A 24425-nucleotide genomic window follows, 5' to 3' on the forward strand; every position below is an offset into this window, starting at 1 on the left:
ATATCTCGCATGTATCCGCCGTGTGGTGCGGGTGGAGACAGTAGATACAATCCATGTGGGCATCACCTTCATAGACTTTTTTGAGTCCACATGTCGCACAAGGACGGAATAAAGCTTTTCCGGACATATTTTCTTCAGAACGGAACTTCGCCGAAGCGAAAACACAACCTAACTTCAATTAGCAGTAACCGCGAGGATCCCACTACTTTGAAAGACGGTTGAAATCTGAGGGAGCGCGGGGGCGGGTCCTGTATTTATATCATGGCGTCCTGACGGCGCGGGCACGCATGATACAAAACGAGGTGGATAGGACGCATAAGCGTCGAAAAAGTTTTCCTACGGGAAAGGGTCTATATAATGTACCGGGGATTCCCAGCCTGACGACGGGGAATATTCTAAGCATGTGAATCCATGAAAGATCCAATGCTGGAGAAAATCTTTTATCAGTCCTGTCCTCTTGCGTAAGATCAATGGGGGGGTATAGAATCAACCCCCTCCATTTCTTTTTCCCTCATTCTCTTTTCTCCAATTGTCTCTATGAAAGAGTCCAAGTGAATTTAGTATGCATTAACACAACCAAAGTGGTTTGACATTTGTAATTGTCGCTTAAGTTTTCATAGCCTTTTAGGAAAGGGGTCAATGTGATGGCAACTGCAGAGGATATTGGTTTGCAATTGGGTTCTCCATGAAGCCTCACAGTGGTCATCCATGTCTTGTCGGGCCTGATTTTTCAACTTTTGTTTGACTTTTCTGGGGTGAATTTTCCTGGCTTCCATGTGATAAATTAAGTCCCTAGATGATTCAGATGAGGGCAGATGATCAAGGGGGTCCTGGGTCGGCCACAGTCATAGGGCAGAGTACCCCTAAAAGTAGGGGAAACCAGCAGCAAGCGGTTCGTTGATCGAGGTGTGAGGCGGCTCCGAGGCACTATAATTTCTTTGCTTTTTTGCCAGGATGGTGAAGACCAAATCGGTTCCTCACCAGTCTCAGAACTTTGACGCTTTCCAGCACGGCTGCCAACTTCCGTGCTCAGGCACAAGGCCAGTTTTGTTATGTCCTTCGTAATGGAGTGGTCATAGAGGCTAGCTATTTCTTCCGCAGGCTGGACTGTCTTGTAGAGAAGTGCTGGCCACTGTGGCCACTATGAGATTGCAATGCTGAAAATGCTTTGGAGGGACAGGTCTGCCATGTCCTTATCCTGTACTCCCTTATTTGTGTTCTGTGGTTTCTGCACAGGAGTCCAGTTGGGACCCCTGGCAGTGCAGCTCTTGCTCTTTTTGGTTGTGGTGAACAGAGACCCTTGGGATACCCTTATGAGACCCATGGGTGGGGGCACAACCCAGTACCCCTAGTGTATGTTTTTGGGCACCCGTGTGTTGCCCACAGAGCAGGGTATGGGCTGGTGGCAGCTCCATGCTGAACGTGACAGGAGCTCAGAGTATCCTCCATTTTGGGATACCCAGGCCCTGCAATAGGAATAAGTGGATTCCTGATAGAAGGCAAGATGGCCCCTTGGTTTCTATTGCCGTTACCTTGTTTTTCCAAAGCCCTGGAAAGCCTCGACTCTGTCCCTTCCCCTGACTGGCGGTTGGGTGGAAGAATCACATATGGTATTGTGGGGAAGCCCAGGCCAGACTGGCTGGAGCCTTCCTAGTGACTGTATGTTGTGGGTACACCCTTAGGGTGGGAACTGTGTGAATAGAGTGTGTGAGCAATATGCCTTCTATGACATGGGGGTCTGGTTTCTGTGTGTGACACACACTGAATGAGACACCCCTTCCTGAAACTGACATGAATGCAGGGTGGTGCGCTGAAAGGCTGGGCGCTTGCCCCAATCCACATTCCTTGTTATGGGTGGCTGTGTGGAAGTGAATAACCTGAATGCCTGTGAGCCTGATTGGCTCCCTGTCTGAATGAATGCCCTTCTATGTGATTGGCTGACTGAGCCTGGCTCAGCCAGAGTGAATGAGGGACAGATTTGTATATCTGGCTACCTCTCACTTACCAATTTGTTCAAAAGCTTAGGTCAAAACTTAAAGCTCATCCTTGAAGCCCAGCTGGAGGAAAAAGATTGCTGATGCATTTCCTTCGAAGTAATCAAAAAGCTGTCAAGTCTGTCGAGGACTAGACCTCTCCCCGAGCTGCGAGGGACCATCATTCAAAAACAGCTGTACATCGCAGGTTCTGTGAGTCTGACGTCCGGAGAAGGTCTGCCAAGAATCCTGAAGAAAGCATCTGGACATCGAGGCCTTCGATGTCCATTGCCGTTGACGGGGTTCAGAATATTTCAGTGACCGCTGGTAGCCAAGTTGAATCGTGTCGCGCCGAAGAGGGGACACATGGACGCCATGCTGCTTAACGCCCGGAGCTGAGAAAGCTCCACATCACCCAAGAACATTTGACAGAGGGCTCTCCCTTGCCATCACCGTCGACCACTTTGTCCCGCCAGAGAAAGTTGAGGTCGTTGGCTACCGAGGAAAGTCCGCCAGTGGGTTTCCCACCACCAGAAGCAAACAAAGACACTGATGAGTGAAGATCCAAGGTCCAGCCCGCGGTCGAGTCCCGATCGCGGAAGTTATCCAGAGGTACGTGTTGCAGCACTGACAAGCCAGAGGACTGCCAAACGCAATTCCTGACACCCGCTGCCGGCCCTGCATCCATCACAGTGTCTTATTTGCGGCACTGAACACTTTACATCAAGGTTTACCACATGCCTCATCTTCCCAGGACTTTCACGATCGATCATCGAAGAGCACTGCAAAGGTCAAAACTGCAGCATCACCACAAATCTTCCACTTTTCCTTGAGGTTCTCTATGCAGAGTGCTCCTGCTCTAAAGGAGTCCATCCTTGAAGGATACCGTTGACGAACTGTGGAAGAAACTCTTCCACTTTAGGTACATTGGGGTGGCTTGACCAGGAAGCAAGACTTAAGCATTTATGGACTGGGCTTGTTAATAATTTTATTACAGGTTTCCCAGGTGGGGTGGATCCATTTTGCCATTGCTTAACCTACCTTCTTTATGATCTATGTTGATGCACCTTGCTGCATGATTGTATGCTCCATTATAACTGTAGTAGTTGATGCATTTTAAAGCAATCTAAAACCTAAGCGTGGTACCACATTCAAAATACGAAAGTGTGTAACTGAATTGTGTATATATCTATGAACCTTATTTTTATATAAAGAACTATGTTAGCACATAACAGTGTGTGGAAATACCTTTGTGGGGGCTTGGGGATTAACTGCACTTAAGAACCAGCCTGCATCACCTCCTGAGAGATTAAGCCTTGGTTGCTTGTCCATAACTACTCTATAGAGAACCTTGTCTGCGGTGCTCTGTGCCTCTATCCTGCCATATAGAGGGCAGAAGTACAGATAACCCCCCCTCCCCCCAACCGTCCCATCTTTAATCATGCCAAGGAGATTCAACATCTCTATAAAGTCCTTGGAGTGTTTTTGAGACAGTAGATCATGGAATATTTGCTCTGGGGTACTCAGACTCCTTAACTCGGGTGCGCAGGTCACGGCTCCCATCCTTGGCTGTGCAGTAGAATCTGACTCAGCTGGACAAAGAAATGAAAGGAGGCTGAAGATGATGAGCATTAGAGGCGAGGGGGAGAGTGTTAATCGTGGCTCCACGTTTTCCAGCATGTCAGTCAGTGAGGTCATCACACCCATTCGCTGCATCGCGGGTTGCAGCCTCTGTTGGTACAGATGGCCCATGGCCTCCCTGGCTTCTCTTCTTTTCCCGCTTCCCCGTAGTGGAACTTTCGTGTATGGCACTTCATCTATGCGAGGAGTGAGGGCTAAGACACCCGGCAGCTCCTGACACTTGTAGAGGCACTTAAGTGCATTGAGGTGGAAGGATTGGCTTGGCATAAGATTTTGATTGGCGATGTGTGACTGTATACCTTTTGTACTTCTTCACAGGCACAGTGGACCTCGACGTTTGGTCCCCTGTCCTAAGGTTAACAGACAAGTGCTCAAACGCAGACCAGAGATAGGACTTCCTATTTAACGCGGTCACGTGATGGTTCACATGACATGCTGTTAGACCGTGAGAATTCCGGATTGTCTACGGAGAGAGGTTGCATCGGGAAGATTACACATTACCGCATGCGTTGTGGGACTCTTAGTATGGTAAATACATATGGGTACATCTGAGCACAGCAGTTGCTTGTGCCTAAGCATATATTGATACAGATGATCACTCGTGTTAACCGTTAGGTGCCTGAATGCCACTGTGTTTCTACACTTTAATGGCAGGAGACTAAACACTGTCCTTATGTGTAGGACAGAGATTGGATTGAGTGAATATTGGCTGGAGACCTATTATTGGGACGACTCTGTAAGCTCTGCTTGACACACGGATTGGCACACCAGTGCTTTTACAGCTTTCGAACGTCTGCCTGTGTATACGAGTAGGTGTGGAGTGCTGTGAGCATGCAATACTTCTTTGCAGAGTTTATTACAAAATATCTCCATTTGAGCTTTGCTTATTTTCCTTGTATATAGGTATACTCGACACTAGGTCAAAGGTATGTCAATATTGATGACACATCTATCACTGGGTTAGAGGTGGTAGTTATGTTGAGTATTCCGACACTGGTGTTGACTCACTTGTGGATCTGATATTTACAATATCCAAAACATGGGTATGGATTGGCAATCTCATGGACATTGAACAGCATGGTGGTGAATTTTACTCACATTTGTTAACATCTTCGGTGTAATGACTTGATTGGGACCGATATACCTGTAGGTCAATGGTATCTCTGTTATGCATGAGAATATAATGCTTTTGAATATCTTTTCAATATACATACTATTGTGGGCATGAAATGGATCCTTTATACATCTTTTTTCAGATTGTTTGCTCCTGAAGAAGGGGTTGAGCCCCCGAAACGCTTTGGTCCTGAACCATTTCAAATTGAAGAGTATCTGCTTTATTTTGCGATTTGGAAAAGTATTGCTTTATGAATAATGTGTTAAGGAAGAAGCTATGCCTTGAAATATGCATATGTAAAATGTGTGTTGTGATTTATCATTTAAATTAAAATAATCATGTCCTTGATGCATTTTTTACTGTATGTTCAGTTACATTGGTGTGCAGGGGACGGGAGTTGTCTTGAGTGGTAGACACTATAGGTAGACCACTTAAGTTTACCGGCATCAGTCACCGATTGACATCTCCTTTTAAATATGGGGGCCAACCCGTTTCCCGGCAATTTCCCAACAGCTGGAATCAGACACTTTGGAAGGGCCGGGGTTTTGGTGATTCCAAAGCGTTCGTGCTCCGCACTCCTCGATTCCAACATCTATACTGTTGTGCTCGTAAGGCTGATTGTGTGCCCTTACAGGGGAGGATTGAAGTAATTGTGCGTGTTGGGTGGATGCTAAAGTCAATGATTCAGGAGTTTCAATGTTTATAGCGGAGGAGCTACCTTTGAGGTCAGGGGGTCCGCTGCAAAGGTCACAAAATCTGCTGCAGGAAGATTAGAAATCTCCAAAAACCAATGCTTCCATAGCAATTGCTTCCGCTCTGCCAACACTACGCGATGCTCCGCGTCGGGAGAGGCAGTTTAGAAGGCTGTAGGTGCTCCGCCTCACAATAGGAATGCTAGACAGACTGTGTCACTAGTTTACAGGAGAAAGCAAACTTCTCTGCCAGGACGCCAATACTCTGCCAACATTTTAGGCGTGTCCCCGTGGTTTGCGAGTCCTTAGCATTGAAGTATTTTTAAAGACTAATGAAATGCAGCAAGAGATTGTGTTTTCTGATTTGCACAGTTATTTTGGATAAACTAGATACTTTAACAAATCATGCTTCAGTGGTAGCTATGGTTGCTTATTATCCATAGAAGAGATTCTTGGTTGCTTGTCCATCTGGTTCCCGAATGGTTAGGACTTATGTCTGCCTTTGAGGCCAGTGGCAATCTATTGGCTGTAGGTAGTGGTTGCCTGGAGTCCGGCAACATGTACAAGGAAGGCAAGAGGGAGGCCCGGTTAGACCCGCTGAGTGGTGACCTCCCAGCAGTAGAGGAAGCCTATACACCGTGATGGCAAACTATGTTGGAGCACAGAAACATAGCAAAGGTTATACAGCTGAGGAGTACACACTTCCCTTGGCAACGCTGGCCCACTACCACTTGATGGATGTGAAGAAACAGGACTCCACGTTGCTTTATCGGAAGACCACATGAGCATGTTGAAGTGAATACGCATTTACACAATCGGCTGATGCGATATGAAGGGTCGGTCAGTGTCTTAAGCGGCACAGGAAAATGAGCAGAGGCTCATCAAGGGGGAGAGACTGAACAGCGCGGGGGGGGTTCCTGTCAGCTCGTTAAGCCATGTCCCCTTGACGAACCCTGGCTTAATGGGCTACAGGCGCCTCCGTCAGGCATCCCTTTGTAGAGATCAGCACCCTCTCCCCTGTTGGGAGAGGGTGCTGATCTCTGCATTTATTAAAGAGCTGCCTGGCGGGCGACAGTAGCCACAGGTTTTCAGCCTTAATGGTGGCGCTGCCCCTCACCAGCCATTTGACTAGGGACAGCAGCACCATTACGGCTGACAAGTTGAGGCCACAGGAAGCAAAGGCTTTTTCTTCCTAAAGCCTGCAGCTCACTCGAATGAGTGGGGGCTTCAGGCTTTAGGAAAAAAAGGCCTCGGCTTGTAGCAGCCTCAGCTTTTCTTCCATAATGGCGGCAATAGCCCATGGGCATCTCGATGCCTCGCGGGTGACAGTGCCAACATTATGGAGAAAGGGCATTTTTTTCCTCAAGCCTTCATTAAAAAGCTGTATCCACTAGAGGCTAGGGCTGTCAGGGGGCATTAGTGAGCCCCAGTAGGGCTCTGCCTCAGAACCATACTTCTGAGCCTGCCGGGGCTCAGCCCATGCCCTCTTAAGGCCATGGGTTCAGTTGTATGAGAGTGATACAGGACATGGAATAGCTAGGTAGCTAGTTCAAATGATAAAAATAGCAGGCAAGTTGGAAAAATAATGGAGGCTTGGTCCCATCAACAAAGGCCCCACCCATCAAAGGAAGCTCATTTATTTAAATGAGCAAGACCAAGCCGCCTTCTTTACTTACCCTGGTGCAATGGCACAACTCCCTATTTAATGATGCATACTCACCACCTCATCACCCCACAACCAAGCACCCACATAACCAGCAAGTCCTGCACACCGGCCGCTCCCTGTGGGTCCACTCACCTAACCCTCATGCACACTCACCACTCATTGCGCCACTTCGTATTACAAACCCTCCAGCCTCCTCCCTCCCCCGCCTGTATAACACCCCACATCCTACCGCCACCTCAAAAAAACATGCACCCGCCCAGCCTCTCAAATTTGCTCTCATTAACGCTTGCTCCCTCACTGCCCATGCCCTCGAGATAAACGACCTCATCACCAATCACGACTTAGACATACTTGCCATCACAGAATCCTGGGTCCATGATGCATCGGGCCTTGCCATCTCCCTCGCCCTCCTGCAAGGTTACTCAATCCTTTGACAGGATCGTCAACTCGTGAAAGGTGGAGCTGTAGCCCCTATATCTAAGGACACACTTTCCATCAGGCAATGTGATCACCCATGGGAAGGTAACAACGACCTTTCTGCCAAGCTGTCTCTGTCCCCTAGCTGCACCATAAACGTACACACCATCTACAGACCCCCAGGCATAGCCCCCAATTTCCAAGGCACCTCCTCCATATTCTAGGCAACAACTTAAAAAGCTTCACCAAAACCATCCTGCTGGGAGATTTCAACTTGAGTCTCAACGACCCAAAGACAAAGCAGCCCTAGCTAAAGATCTCAAATACCTGGGATTCTCACAAAAAGTCACTAGCCCGACTCATGATAAAGGCTGCACCCTCGACTGGGTGGCAGACCTCAACTGCCCCCCCCCTTGACCTTTGGCTGTCTCACATCCTGACACAGCCCGGTCTCTGCTCTACTCTTCAATTTCTGATACGCTTGATGCTCTTGCCCCTGTAATGAGGATCCATTTGAAGTCCAAAGCCAAGTGCAATTCCTGGTATGACTCTGACCTAGCTACACTTAAACATAAATGTAGGGTGGTTGAGAGGAAATGGAGGACTTCCTGTTCATCCTCTGACAAACTGGCCTGTCGCCTGCTACAAAGGAAATACCGACTCTCTGTCCTCACCAAGAAGAGAGTCCACATTCAAGCTCGTGTCTCTGCGCCATCTAACAACTCGGCCGAACTCTTTAAAATCTGCAAGGAGCTGGCCAACCCTGCTGCAGTCTCTACCCCGCCTGTTGCCTCCCAGGCTCTTTGCAATGCCTTTGCCTCTCACTTCATTTAAAAAAAAAAAAAACAGGGCATCCTGTCCATCCTCTTCACCCACACCCCTCCCCATCTGTGCTTGCTGACCCTCCTTTAGCCACCCCCCCACCATCCTTCTCGTCCTTTCCTCTTTTCTCCCCTGACGAGGTCGCAAGACAAGTCCGATCTATGAAAGCCTCGTCAAAACAGGTTCATCCCTGTTCCTCTAAAACCATCAAGGACCATGTTGACACCCTCGCCCCGGCCCTTGCTGATTTTTGCAACCACTCCTTTGCCTCTGGATCCTTCCCCTCTGAAGCACTCCTTTGTGCATCCTCTTCTCAAGAAGCCCACAGCTGATCCTTCTTGTCCAGCTAACTATGGCTCAATTTCCATTACTCCCTTTCTTGGCAAATCCCTCGAAAGGTTGGCCATCTCCCAGCTTAACCTTCGTTCTAATTATGTTGGCTGTCTCCATGACCACCAGTCTGGCTTCAGAGCTGCCAGAAGCACGGAAACTGCGATCCTGAACATCCGTGAAGATCTGCTCTCCAACCTTGACTAACATCCTCCTCGATCGCTCTTCTGCCTTCGACACGGTCAACCTTACCATCCTGCTCAACCGTCTCCGTGAAAACCTGGGTATCACTGATCAGGCTCTGGCCTGGCTGACCTCTTTCCTCTCAGATCGACCCTCCCAGGTCCAACTTGGGTCCTTCCTTTCATCTATCTTCCTCTCTACATGTGGTGTTCCCCAGGGGTCTAACCTCTCGCCCTGGCTTTTCAACTAATACCTGGCAACTCTCGCCCACTGCATTGCCACTTTCTGCTCAAATTTCCAGTGCTACGCTGACGACACTCAACTCATTTTCAGGCTCCCCTCTGCCACCTCCTCTCCCTCTCTCATCTCTGATTACCTAACCGCCATTCAAGATTGGTGTGCCGCCAATGATCTTTGTCTGAACGCCAGCAAGACAGAGATCCTCCTCATCGGCACACCTTCACCAAATATCCAGGTCTCCACATCCATGAAGACCCTTGGAGCCTATTTAGACTCCTCCCTACCTATGTAACGACAAGTCAGTGCTATTGCCTCGCCCGCCGCCCATACCACTAAACTTATAACGGCCATTAAACCCGTTCTTTCCAGCCAAAACTGCCTTTCCATTGCTCGAGCCACTATCAGAGCCAAATTAGACTATTGCAATGCTCTCCTAGCAGGCACTTCCGCCATTTTTTAGAATGATTGCACAGATCCTTTTAGATTTGAATAACTCTAATATTCTACTGGGGGGGAACTTTAATACTGTGGTTGATCCTTTGATAGATAGAAGCAAGGTCAAGCGGGTGACACGGTGTGATCATCATCGACTGCTTAGATTACTCTTGGAGGAACACGATTTGAAAGATCCTTGGCGTCTTGAGAATCGAGACAAGCGTCAATACAGTTTCTTTTCCAGTGCTCATGGTGTGTTTTCTAGACTAGACATGATTTTTACTGGTGGGAATGCGTCGGATGGTGTTTCAAGTGTGATTGGTAATATTTTATTGAGTGATCATGCCCCTGTTGTGATGCATTTAAAACTTAAATTTCGGTGTGATAGAACTTTCTCATGGAAACTGAACACATCTATATTAATGGATGATGATATATTAGAGCGGATTGTTTCGAAGCAAACAATTTTGTTGTGGAGAATCGCTCAGATGAAATCAGTGTGGCAACACGTAGGAAGCCTTTAAATGCTGTATGCGTGGTGTCTGTTTGGGGCTGTCTAGTGGTAAACGGAAAAGAGGAGTGGAGAAGGCAGGATCTTGATTTGCGTATTGGTGAGATTTCTCTGGATTTGATGCTTGATCCGACTGACTCAGTGAAATTGGTGACTTTGAAAAAACTTAAAAAAGAAATGTAAGACTTTTTGTCGCTAAGGGCAGAGCGTGGTTTGTTCTACTGTAAGTGTACATATTTTGAAAAGGATGAGCGTTGTGACAGATGGCTGGTATACAGGTTAAAGAAAAAGATTTCAGTCAGCAATTGCTTCCATGTTTGACCGGGAGGGTAGGATCACATTTCATCCCAAGAAAATTAACTCCATTTTTCGTGACTTTTACGAGGAACTGTATAATAATGAGGCTGGTATTACTGGTAGGGGTGAGGACTTTTTTTGGCAATTTGAATTTGCCTAAGATTCAGGATACGGAGCGTGATTTACTTGGTATGATTTCAGTGGATGAGATCAAAGGTGCGATTTCAGAGCTGAATGTGGGTAAATCCCCAGGTCCAGACGGCCTCCCTTGTGAGTTCTATAGGATCCTCCCGGACTCGGCCTTGGAGCTCGAGAGATGTGTTTGTTTCTAGCAGACTGGAGGGATATTACCTAAAAGTACTAGGCATGCATCTATCTCAGTCTTTTTGAAAAAAGGAAAAGATTACAATCTTCCTGCAAGTTATCGTCCAATTAGCCTTATCGGTACTGATAGTAAGATTCTTGCCAAGGTCCTTGCTCTGCGTCTGGTACAGTTGTTGCCTGCCTTGATTAATGAGGAACAATCTGGAGTCATGAAAAAACAGCGTACTTCTAGTAATATCAGGAGACTGTTACTTACCATGGAGGTTGCGGATAGAATGGACTGTGAAGCCGCTGTCCTCTCCCTTGATGCGGAGAAAGCTTTCGACAGAGTTAGTTGGGATTACTTGTATTCGGTACTGAGGAGGATGAATCTGGGTGAGGATTTTATTTCTTGGGTTGCTCTTCTATGTAACAACCCGACGGCTGATGTTAAGACTAATGGGGTGGTTTCGGATCCTTTCTGTTTGGAACGGGGTACGCGTCAGGGCTGTCCTTTTTCTCCTCTGTTCATTTTAACGATTGAGCCATTAGCCATTTGCATAAAAAATTAACCGGATTTGCAAGGTGTTAACTGTTGGGGTGTCGTGTAAAAGGCGTGGCTTTATGCGGATGATCTTTTGTTAGTGCTGCAGAATTTGGAAGTGTCCCTACCCTGTCTGATGAGGATTTTGTCTGATTATCACGATTATTCGGGATACAAGATTAACCGCTTGAAGTCCGAAGTGTTACCACTGTCCAATAGATGCGATAGGTCTCCGGTTACAGGGCTTGGTTTTACTTGGTGTGAGGAGCGCTTGCGCCCATTTGGGGGTATGGCTTACGTGTCCGATCTCCCTTATGGTCGATGTGAACAGGAGTGGTGTTATTCGGGATTGTAAATTGGCTTTGGAGAGATGGTCACTGCTGAATCTTTTGCTGTGGGGTAAAGTAAATGCCCTGAAAATGAATTTAGCACCGAGACTTAACTTTGTATCTAGCATGCTTCCGTTGAGAATTAAATGTTATTGGAGAGATCTTGATAGTCTTGTTCAAGAATTTTTATGGGACAAAAAACCACTGAGACTTGGTCTTTGGAAGTTGCAGCTCCCAGTCCATTTGGGAGATTTAGGGGTTCCGAATTTTAGGGCCTACCATCTGGCATTTTCAGCTCATTCTTTTGTTCCATTTTTGCGTGGGGAACTTGACAGCTGGGCGGTGGCGGAGTCGACTGCCTATGGGCCGCTGGACCCAGAAGCCTTGTCCACTAATACGAAGATTTCTGGCGGTAATTTATTAGCGACGTCATTTTTGCGCTCTTCATGGATTGATATCTTGTCATTGCTGGGTCGTGATGCATTTAAATGCAGGAATGCCTCTATGATTAGGGACAATTCTAGGACTGTTTTTTGGCCTGAATGGTTCTTGTCGGGTATTAAGCAGGTGTCTGATCTGGGAAATTATGCTCACTGGTTGTCTGCGGCTAAGCTGATGGAGAGATGGAATTTTGAAATTTATCAGATACTGCTTATAGACGCCTGAAGAGGGCTGTAGGTGAGGTGAACTGGTCTGACTCTTTGGATGTGAATATTTTTTTGACCGATTCTAATGGGAAGGAGCGTGGTCTGGCCAGTAGACTGTACAAGCTGCTTGTGTCACATAGGAGTAATAACAATTTACGGGGAGTCTGGGATGAGAGAATTGGATCTGAAATTGATATCGTGCCTGGCAAAATACATGTAGTAATGTCTTCTTGTGTTCACTGAACCCGAGTGAAAGGTCGCAACAAATTAAAATTCTGAATCGCGTGTATTGGTGTCCTGAAACTCTACATAAAAGGGGTATGACTGAATGCTGATTGTTGGGGTTGTGTTCAGGAAGTTGGGTCATTGGAACACATGCTATGGAGCTGTGTGCGGTCAGGAATTTTTGGATTGAAGTCTGCGATGTATGTGATAGGATTTTGGGTGGAGGGTCTGTCCTGGATTTTAGGATGATGATCCTAGGTGATGATTCGGGGTTGGCTGATGTCAGCTTCGCCCTTAAAAATGTTTTTTTAGAGCTTCCATTGTTGCAAAGCGATTGATTGTTCGTGGATGGAAAGGTCGGATCCCTCCTTTTGAGGAATGGGTCCAGGAAATGCACTGTCAAGAACAGAAAAACGGTTTATAAATTGAAATGTAGGTTGTCTTTATATGAGAAGATCTGGAATGTGTTTAATCATTTCTTTTAATTTTGGTGTTTGTGTTTTTGCTTTTCCTTCTGTACTATGATATGGTTTCTGTATATACTTCTAAATAAATAAAAAAATAAAAAAAACCTAAGCAGACTCAAAATAGTCCAAATAACGCGCTCAGAGCTGACCACTGGCTCCCTGTGAAAGAGAGAATCACTTTCAAGACACTCACGCTAACTCATAAATGCTTAAGCCTTTCCGCCCCATCCTACTTGTCTGATATCACCAGAGAGTCCTCAGAGTCTCCAAAAGAAGTCACTACGCCAACCAACTCTGTATCCCACCCATCAAAAGAGCCAAAGCAGGTGGGATTGGTTTCCCAAACATAGCCCCCAAACTCTGGAACGACCTACCCAAAGCTCCAAGAGCTGAGACCTTCCTCAGTGCTTTCCGTAAAGGCCTCAAAACTAAACTCTTTAACTAAACTCCCACCCCCTTCCTCCCTGCATACCCTTGTACCTCCGTGTAACCATGTTCGGGTTTCCTCTGCATTACTCCCATGTACCTCTTTGTAACCATGTTCTGTTCTTCTGCATTACTCCCATGTAACCAAGCATTTTTCTGTAACCATCAACGATTACCTATTGTCTGTAACAGCACCACGATGCCCCCGGGTTGCTTGGCGCTTTCCAAATGTTAATAAATAATGCATAGTGTCCCATATCGGATCCACAGGTTTTCTCTGCCAGTGCTTTACACGGCTGCACTTTCAACGTGCAATTTATGCCTCAGGCTTTTGTCGATTTTTAAAGAAATTATGTTTTATAACACCCACTTTTCCCCACACCCATCTAGCCCACGCCACCACATAACCCAGTTACCAAACACCCCCAAATTCCTACCACAAACCTACAACACATTTGTTTTTTTTAAAGAAATAAAGTCAACGAAACAGCCAGCGCCGAAAACTACACATTTAAAGTACAGACATGTAAAAAAAAAAAAACACTGGTGGTTAAAACCCGGCCAACGCCCATATCGTATCAATGCAGCTCTTGGCCAAGTCACAACCTGTGGCCCTCACCAAGCAACACAGCAGTGAAATGGACCAGGGGGTGTGAAGTCAAGGGGGTGGGGGGGGGGAGCTGTGATCCTGCAGCCATCTGAGTGCACTCCCTGGAACCTGTGTGGGATCACGCGGTGTCATTCCCCATCACGGCCATCTTTGCAGAGACCTTTACAGGGTTAAGGAGAAGGGTGAAGCGAGGACTTAAAGGCTAGAACTCCCCCCATCCTCTTCAGGAAGTTGCTCAGCAATTAGGATGTCTGCAGAGGATGCTTGTAAAAAGAACAACCTCTGAAATAAACTAGATGATGAATTGCCTTGAATTAAGAACGTTATGTAAACTTGAAGGAATTTGGAGCCAAATGCGAATAACTAACGTGCTCAAGTCAGAGATGAATCACGTATGTCTCCGATCTGTTGGTAATTAGCAGAGGCTACGTGTGCAGTTAACAGGACACAGATGACACTCAGACAAGGTTTTGCCCAATTTTGCAATTCAATGCTAGGGCCTCAAGGCAACCTTGACAGATTACCAAAGTCAGTAACTAATGCTACTGGCAATCCGAGGGGCATCAACCCATTAACAGGTTTACCACAATGAAGGTGGTAATACATTAATATAATGAAATACTACTAGCTGTAGTTCATTAAATCTACATACATTATTTTAATTTATATGTTTCTTATTTAACCATTTCCATCCTCACTTAGGTCATACAGCTACACTAGCATCTCCTTTAGGTTTCCATGCAGATGTGTTTCTCCCGTTATGTTGCTATGGCAAAGGTTCTTGTATCGCGCACTGTTGCCACCTGTGTGGTCTCTTGGTGCTCTGGCTTATCTGCAATGCAAGGAGGGTGTCGGGGTTTGTTAGTAGGACTGAGCGGGAGAATAGCAAGAGAGCTGTGATGTGCTGTTGGCAGCTTCAGTTTGGAGAGACCGGTCACTGAGTGTAGGTGCGTTTTCAATTGGTAAGCGTCATGTGGTGTTGAGGTGAGATTGTGTATGGTTTGTTTCCTTGTGAGAAAGGTTGTAGACGCACTTGCCTTTTGTATTATATTATTGGCAAAATATGTGAGTTTATTTAGTATTCTTTTAAGGTGCGGGGGAGGAAACATGACCCTGGCACAGGACCACAAATACCTATACGTAGAGCGAGAAAAGAGGATCCAAAGGTAGGAGCCCTCCCGTCCCCTGCACACTGTTAGTATACCGTCAAATGACGGTTAAGTAAAAATCTTTGTAAAACCTATAAGTATGCAGTCTTAGTAAAGTAAATATATGAACAGACAATGGTTAAGGCAATCATTTAGTTAAAACAGAATAGTTTAATCGCTAAAGCTCATTCTTTGTCAATAAATCATTTGATGCTGGGACCAAATCCAATGTCAAGTAGTAAATAAAGTTTTTAGATGAGAATATAACATATACATATGTAGTTCAGATCCAAAGGCTGACGCGTTTCGGGGTGCTGTGAAGTGCGTGCCATCGGTGGTGCTGTAGAGGGATGGTTGTGTTTAGTTCAGAGTGTGAGAAGGCCTATGCAAAGGGGTGCATTTTTACTATGGTTAGTTAGTGGCAAAACATTTCCTACCCCTGACATTCTGACTAAATGCAACCCATATCCCTCCCATATCCCTCCCTTGTCGTTCATTCTAGTGCGGGGCAATTACTACCCCCACAAATTCCTCCAGGAGAGATGCGTTCCCCGGACTCAATCCGTGTACAACACAGTTTCTGCCCTCAAACCCATTGCTTTATCTGTCACGCATTTCACACCCTCTGCAGTCCATTTGAGTGTGATACAGCTCCCTCACTGGTCATCCATCCCAGTGAGGGACGATTCCCACCTTTGGCGCTCTATCAAGGTGAGACACATTCCTATAGTGGGGGGCAGCGTGTGCGCTACCCTATACTACAAAACAAGTTTAAATCTTCAGGGGGGTTTTCTAAAATATGTACCTGCACCTCTGTTTGTTGAGGTATTGCCCCCTTGTAATGAGGTAGTGTATAACTCCAAATCTGTAATGTGATCGGTGGGGAAACGGGTGGCATTTGTACGATACAGCCTGTTTTATCATTACCACAGTCAATTAATTGATGGCCTAAAAGATAAAATAGTACACTGTATGGTTATTTAACTAAAAATAGGAGTTTACTACTGATGGACACTTTACTGACCTCATCACCACCAGCCCCTTTCCGCCTTCTCTTGCTTGAATCATTCTCTTCAGCTTTCCTTTCAAGCTAAGAGGATACAAAAAAGTGTCCAGTTATTAACAGAAAGCTTTACATCACAACAGGTAGAAGTGCCACAATGTCAGATGAACGAATGAGGTATTGGGTAGAAAAAGCATCACACAGTTTCTCATTATGGGAATTATTGTGCATAAACAGGGGTACAATAGGCCACCCATGTTATTCCTAACAACCAGTGTGCACAGCTTCACAGGCCGGTGGTGAGCCTCAGCTTATGCAGCGTTTACCAGCTGTGTGCCTGCCAGAAATCATGGCTCATCATCCTGCACCATCAAGTGGTCAATCAAGTTTATCCCCCCCAAAAAAACATTTTCCAGTTTTCAAGGTCAAACTCCTGTGATGTCACTTCCTGTCATTATATTAAAGGATCAAATAATGGGGAATGTCAGTCCCACAATTCCTGTGGTTTTTAATGAATTGGTGCCACTGGTTTACAATTGCAAATCTATGCATATTTTGCATAATAATGCGAAAAGAATTTCTAAAAATGCACTAATCGAATGGGCTGAAATACTCTGATGGCTGAAGGTTGAGGAGCGTCCCTTTTCCTGGAGCAGATCTAGCATTGGTTGGCAGCATCCTTTACCAAGGTCGACAATTTGCATGCATCATTCCACACCCCTCTCCCCCGCCCCCCCCCCCCCGCCCCACCCATGCTCGAGGCTTATTGCTTAAGTGGGACATGGATGAAGCTGGCCAATCACAAATCTTTTGGTGGGGAAGTCAAGATTCAATCTAAGACACTACTGTGGTTTTGCGATGGAAACAAAATCAGGAGAAAGCAATAGATGCCGCCTGCTTCCTGCCCCCTTCCTTCACACGTGAAAACAAGGCACAAGAAGGACGCAAAGGGCAAAGTACTTACCTTAGGGACCCGCTTCCTAGGTAACGTTAAGTTTATGTGGTTGTTGTAAATTCCATTTGATGTTTTCAGTGGATAAGTAGTACCATTTTCCCGGATAGCGTTATCTGTTCAGGCAGGAAGAAATACTGTCAACATTTCCTTCTAAAGCAACAATTGAATGAATTAAAGCAAGACCTTAATAGTGTATCTACATGTCTGGGTTGCGTTTGCCATCACGTGGATCCGAAAATGTGACTCCTTTAAATGTCACAACTTCAGGCTTGAAAACTGCATCAATGTCGAATTGACGCAATTAAGATTAATAGTTTCATATAATTACATGGTTTCACTGTAGCCCTTTTAACTGACAACACAGTACAACACACATTGAAATGCAGCAAATATGTTAACGATTCTTGCATGAAAGACAAGATGTGGCAGGCTGGGCACATCTACACATCTACACATTCTTATCAGTCAGGAGTGGAGAATCAGAGTTGCCAACAGCTGTGTTCTGCTCCCTGGGCCCAATCAGCCGCGGTCTAGTCTACAAAAGGCAATCTCTTCTGCACATGGGATCTGTGGATTTACTCAATGTGCATCCAAAAGATAGTTTGCAGTCATGCGACTCTGGTTGCCCTCAATGTTTCACACACATGCGGCCACCAGGGTGGGGACCTTTTCAAGGAAAGATCCGGCAAGAAGGTATGATAGGATTTCACTTAAAGGACGAATAACAGAGGATCACTTACCAACCACCCTCAGAGGGGTTCCTCTAAACAGCTCGTAGAACTTGGAAAGGTACATGACCATGCTGAGCTTATCGGGCTCGCTGGTGGACGCCATTTCCTTGCCCGTGGTGATCGGCGGGATTCCAAACTCTTTCTCTGCCACATCAAACGCCAACTGGTTGTTTCGGATAGCATCTTCTTCATTCAACGAATCAAAGTCTCTAGAGAACAAAGCACCAGGGTCATTGGGCAAGTCTAAGCCAGACACGAAACTTTCAGCACGCAACCTACTTTACAATGAGGGAAGTCCAGCGAGCATTGCTCAAGGTAGACGTAGTGCTACGATTTCTAGTTCTCAATTTATTCCATCATCTTTATTGATGCAGTACAGGCCCGCAAATACATCACGAACATAAGCCGGTAAAACAGAGCAAAGGGCCCACCTTTGACACGTCAACTCTGTCCATCTTCCCGAAGTAAAAAAAAAAGAAACTGAGCTCTATGAAGTGGGATGATAGGAAGACCTATTGTCACAGAATGAAGCTTTATTTCAAAATGTGGCAATTACATTGGATAAAAACATAAAATCATGTACTTTTACATATCAAATCAATTAAACACTGACAGTGGCAAAAACGCGTGCTACGGCTTAAAGGGCAACGTTTACAGTTTCTATACAATACCTTATATGGCGAGTTATCCTGTTAAGCAACTTATCTGTTCAGATAAAAAAAAGGAGGTACAGGGGTGTGGCTTAGACGCAACAAAGTAGAACGAAGGTCTCCCAAATGCAAAGTGTGTGCCTTAACAACATACCCCAACACTTAAGGGGAGGGGGGGTGGTGGTGCTCGAATTAAGGAGTGAATGAAGGAATTCTTTTGTGTGTGTGTGTGTGTGTGGAGCTCTCTCTCAGCTACATGCCAACCGGGAGCGAGGGTTTTAGAGGCGTTTGCTCATCGATGCTGCCATTCAAAGACTTGCCCGACTTCAGACCGTAGCAGCTGCTTTTGAACCTCTGCGCACCCCCTAGCCACCTGTCCGTTAAGCCAACAGAGGTCGGCGCTGAGTTTGTTTACTTTGACCTCATGCATCAAAGGCTTTTACGCTAAACGTGCAATGGGTTCGCTTGGAAAAATACCCCCCTTCCCTTTTAAAGCATCCCCATGCCTCTTCAGAAGTGTTCCAAGCCTTTGGCATCGCACAACTCTCCAGTGCTGCAAGGACACGGCAGGGGGTTATGCAAGCAGGCCAGAGACCTGCGAGGCCCTTCCATCTGCAGCCGCAGGAGCGGCAAGACTGGAAAGCGAGGAATCCTCTCAAATGTGGCCACAGCAAGTCATTTAGGCACGAGTGGTCGGGTAGAATCGCCCTCTACACCCTGGAAGCTCAGGATGAATACATGCTCGCTCTCCTACCGGAGGTATTAGTGTAAAAAAAAAAAAGTGGTCGTACCGTGACACTGGCAGGGGCAGAGGGGGAGGATGCAAGGAGCAGCACCGTTGGCCTTGGGGAAATTGGGAAAAGAAAGTGGTTCCCGCGTGAGTCTGACAGGTTTCTTTTTTCCGTGTAAATAAATCTACTAGGAGGGGTTTGAGAGGTTTTCCACCTGAACATTTCACACATTCTTAAAAATAAGTGTGGGAGAGGGGACCATTTAGATGTTTCTTTCGTTGCAACACTAACATGACATTTTATATATTTGTGTACAAAATGTCCTTAACATATTAGTTCAAATATAAAAAAAGTGACCTGTTTTCAAGGGGAGGAGGCGCAGTCCTGAATGTGGCGTTACCCCACCCCCCAATTCCAAGGGCTGTAACGGGGGTAATGGACCAGCAGCACAAGTTAATGAGCGAAGAGAAGAGGAGCCCCTCTTCCCTTTCCATGGCAGCCAGCCGGGGCGCTGAGGACGGAGTAGCAGCAGCGGCACTGGCTGACGCAAAACAGTAAGTTGGTGGGGAGTTAGGAATTGGGTTAAACAAAAAAAAAGTAAGGGTTGGGGAAAGATGGCAGCCCGCAGTGGGGGTTGCAGCCTGCGGTTCTGTGGAATGCTGCCAGAGATCATAGAATTCAGCCGCGCTCTGCAGAACCCGATTGGCTGTGCCTCCTCCCCCCACCCCCATGCCCCCCAACCGCGGGTGCTAATGTTTAATGTAGCAAAGCAATTCGGTAAAATCTGTCTCATTTCCGCTCTATAAACCTTGGAGGTTGCACAGTTGGGAATGATAAATACTCAAAATGGCAGAGGAGTATTTAAGTGATTGCCAAAAGCAGCCCTCTATTAAGACAGCACAAATTGAAAAGGAGGCAAAAATTAATACTCAAGTAATCCACAGAACCAGGAAATAAGCGTATTTTCTTTTGGCAATCAAGGCTCTACTAGGGATTGTAAGAACAACAAAATAGATGCATAATGTGCGTTTCTCCATTTGTACACCACAATTAGCAAAAACATACGTTTTGAAGCTTGCCCTCGAGTCCCATGCACAAACAAACAGGATAAAGAAAACAGCACGTGGTAAGGCCTTCGATATTGTTTCACTGGTTTATCAGCGCAGCAAAAACCCAGGCGAAAGGATTAGCATCAAAGAATCTATGAAGTAAAATAAAGAGGGCTATGTACACTGCAAAAAAGAACACTTCCAGAGCTGCGGAAATGGTTTTAAAAAGTAGACGGATCACCTGAGTTTCGACGCCCCGCCTACTCTTTATAATACAGGTTTCCACAACTACTCCTATTGATCATTTACAGAGGCCTAGCCAGAGTTGCCTGACGAGTGGGGCCTGAAGCTAATGTAGTGGGGCCCAAAACAGTGATATTAACATCTGGAAGAGCCCACACAGCGCTGCTGGGTGGCCATTTACAGATTTGGGTGCACCTTGCCTGCTGAGCCCTACCCTTTCTACACCTCTGATCATTTATATGCAACTGAAACCCAAGTCAGACTGCATGTTGGCACCTGGAGCATAAGTGGTATTTCTAGAACGGCCATCCTCAGGACATTGAATGGCCTTGTCAGTCCTGCTGGGATTCAAACCTGTGACGCATGATCCACAGAAACATGGCCACGGGCGCTTCACGCTCCAATCCACTGCACCACCCTAGTGCTTAAACCTTATTACAGACACCACGCTCAACAGAATTGAAACCGCATCTTGTGAATGTTTCTCCCGTGCAGTTGATTCTATCCACTAAATAAGCTGTGGAACACAAAATGTCTGCTTCTAGCCACGTAAAGAGACGTAAATGCAATAATTACAATCATAACATCTATGTGCTTTACAGTGTCAATAAAACGTCATGTACGTTACCACGAAACCAAATCTTTTCAAGAAAGCTGCGTTCATAAATATAGCACAATAAATCAGTATTCAAACAAAGCTAATAGAAACATTTTTTTTTAAAAACTTTTATTTTTGTTGACAGAGGCAGATAGCATACACACATACATTGGAGCAGCAATAACAAATTTGGTACACATATATATGAATACAAAGGGCTTATGTGCAAAAGTAAGGCAGCAGTGGTCAAGTAGCAACATATCATGGAGCACCAGGATCTCAGACAGTTAACGGGGAGGGCTGAGAGGACTCATCCATCGAGGAAGTATCGTTTAAGCTATTCAGGTAGCTGTTGAACGCAGATCAAATATTATGGGGACGGGAACGGATTGGGAGCATACCCAGGAATTCTTCCTCGCAGTTTCGAGACCACGTGAGTAAATTCAACCATTTCTGGTATGTAGGGGGTGTCGGGCTCTTCCAACTTTGCAGAACACACTTCTTGGCTACCACACAGCTCACATTCAGGAACTTAACCATGTCCCTAGCCCCCCCATTCCCCCACAACCCAAACAGGACCCCCATCGGGTCGGGATCGACAACAGAATCAGTGACTGCAGACAATGTCTCTATGATCTTACTCCAGAATGTGGCCAGAGCTCGACAGTTCCAAAACATGTGCAGGTGGTCGGCATCCTCCACACCGCAGCGAGGGCAGAGCTGCGGATCAGAGTGTGCAAACCTCGAAATTTTACATGAGTGTAGTACAGCCTGTTGAGCAATTTATATTGTATGGTGCGGTAACGGAAGTTCACGGACACCCTATTAGTACGAGAGCACATCCTTTCCCACAGTTGGTCAGTGAGTTCCACTTCGAGCTCAGAAGCCCAGTCGTCCCGAGCCCTAGATGGTTGGGGAGAGGCAGTAGTCAGTAAAAGTTTATAATATGAAGAAACCACCCCTCGGGCACCACCTGAGTTAGCGATGTAGGCAATTCCAGGTGAGTCCTGGGGCTCATCGGGAAAGTCAGGCCACGCATTGCGGAAAGCAGCGCGGAGCCTGCAGAACTGCAGAAGCTCCATAACGGTGAACGCGAGTGCCCCGGCCTCCACGTCTGCGGTGTTATAAACTGCCCTTCTGGATAAAAATTAGTAAGGGCACGGTATCCCAGGGCCTCCCAGTGTCGTGCCAGGGTGATGTCATGTGTGGGTTCCAGCCCGGGAAAGTTCCAGGGGGGGGAGCCACTTGCAATACGGGTGCTGTTCGTCACAGGTTTGAAACAACTGGTCCCAGGCCTGCAATGTGGTCCGGACCGGATCAATGGGCGAGCCCGTCTCATACCCTCTGTCTAGAATCAAGGACATTACATTAGTGCCTGCTGCTGCCAGAACCTCCAGCTTGACGTGAGGACGGGGTGGGGGCCCGGGATACCAGTATGATGAGATCTGTGCCTGTGATGCCGTCCAGTATCGTAGCAGGTCCGGGGCCGTGAAGCCCCCTATGTCATAGGGCAGAGACATGTCTGACCACTTCTTACGCACCGCGCCAGAGTGCCATAAAAATTGGGCAAGCAATTTATGCAGGTTTGTAAAGTATCTCCTACCTGGCCAGACAGGGATATTACCGAAAATGTATAGTAACTTGGGGAGCAGGACCATCTTCACCAGTGAAAGTCTACCAGCTAATGACAGCGGAAGGGCTCGCCAGCGCGCAATTTTGGCCTCAGCTTGCTCCACAACAGCCCGATAATTGTCTGCAAGTAACAAATCTTTGGTCAGGGACACCTGGACTCCCAAGTACCTAATTCCCTGCGGGGACCAACGGAGCGGGTACTCAGTAGTGGGTTGTATCATGGAGCTAGTAAGGGGGAAGATCTCAGATTTAGTATAGTTTATGGTGAACCCAGAGTATGTACCTATATGGGTGATGTCGCGTAAATTCGGGTCTAGATGAATAGCTGGGTCTCTTATAAAAAGTAATACATCATCCGCGTACAGTGAGACAATCTCTGGGGCGTCTTTCAGCCGTATCTCCTTGCATGCGTGCCGTTCCCTGACGTAGTCAGCCATTGGCTCTATTGCCAGGGCGAACAAGATCGGGGAAAACGGGCATCCCTGTCGGGTGCCTCTAGACAGAGGGAACAGAGCAGACGTCTGGGAGTTAACACGAACCCTAGCCACCGGGGAAGTGTACAGCAACCTAATATATGCTATCATGTTTGGCCCTATACCCATAGTCTCCAATACTAAGTATATTTCCAAGACACCATGTGAAAAGCCTTTTGGGCATATAACATGACCGCCACTGCACTTGCAACCCTGGTCAATGCGAGCCATGACATTAAGCAACCTCCTAATGTTGTGGGACGTGTCCGGGAGAAAGCGGCTAGCAATCACTTTGGCAAAGATTCTAGTGTCCAAATTCATCAATGAGAGGGGCCTATAAGATCCACACTCATCTGCAGGTTTACCAGGTTTGAGCACAACCGTAATGACGGCGAACGCAGTGTCAGAGGGAGGGTGCCTAGCCAGAGCGATTCGCTCCAAACTTCCAGCAATGTGGGGGCCAGAATGGCCACGTGCTCCTGAAAGAACTCTGCTGTTAGCCCGTCTGGACCAGGTGCTTTCCCCTTGGGGAATTTGGATATCGCCTCAACTATTTCATCCAGCAGTATGGGGGAATCTAATTGGTTTCTGGTAGCAGGGGAGATGATCGTCGTGGGAATCTGCTCGAGGAGGTCACGCATTTGAGACTCACTATGCTCAGGAGGCTGGGAGTCTAGCTCTGCGTGGAAGTCCGCAAAGACTTCCAGAATTTGCTGATCGGTCCATCGCATCGATCCCAAGCTGTCCTTAACGCTGGTGACCTATGCTTGATCCCTTCACCCCTTGCCACTGCAGCCAGTGTTCTGCCAGGCCTGTCCCCTTCTCCATATTTGCGAGCCGCCTGTGGGCGACTGAAGTACTGAACTTCCCTGGTGGCTTGTTCGTTAAAGAATTTGAGCTCCTCACCGATTCGAGAGAGGGTGGCCGGATCAACGGATGTAGGGTGCGCACTCTCTAGTTCGCGTAATTTGGCTTCTTATGGCCCTGAGAACTCCCGCCTCCCTCGATATGGACATTCCCCTGATGAAGACTTTGAAGGCCTCCCAGCGGACCCCCAGGGAAGTGGACTGGGGTGTGAAGCTCAAAGTATGTCTGTATGTCGGAAGAATATCCGCCTTAAATACTATGTCCTGTAGGGCCAAAGACTTGAAACACCATGAATTGATAGTAGCGGAGGTACTCCTAAATCTACAGATAACCGGATAAAATAGTGGTCCGATAAGGTACATGCCAAAATGTGAGTTTCAACCACCCTCCCCCCCAGGAGCGTACTAGACAAGAGGAACATATCGATTCTGGAGGAGCTGTCATGCACAGAGGAATGAGTATATTCACGCGTC

General features: G+C 46.7%; 1 protein-coding gene across 5 annotated transcripts in view; it reads right to left on the minus strand.

Annotated features, from left to right (window-relative positions):
• Positions 1 to 24425, minus strand: part of MICAL2 (microtubule associated monooxygenase, calponin and LIM domain containing 2) — a 1393870-nt gene that overhangs the window by 860785 nt on the left and 508660 nt on the right. For all 5 annotated transcript variants that reach the window (XM_069623638.1, XM_069623637.1, XM_069623636.1 and 2 more), the window contains exons 13-15: positions 17719 to 17918; positions 16988 to 17091; positions 16045 to 16110 (exon numbers count right to left, since the gene is read on the minus strand). In XM_069623638.1, coding sequence (XP_069479739.1) covers positions 16045 to 16110; positions 16988 to 17091; positions 17719 to 17918 — 370 coding nt within the window. The remainder of the gene's footprint in view (positions 1 to 16044; positions 16111 to 16987; positions 17092 to 17718; positions 17919 to 24425) is intronic.

The sequence above is a fragment of the Ambystoma mexicanum genome, chromosome 11 (assembly GCF_040938575.1).
Source record: "Ambystoma mexicanum isolate Mex_15411 chromosome 11, UKY_AmexF1_1, whole genome shotgun sequence".
Classification (NCBI taxonomy): Eukaryota; Metazoa; Chordata; class Amphibia; order Caudata; family Ambystomatidae; genus Ambystoma; species Ambystoma mexicanum.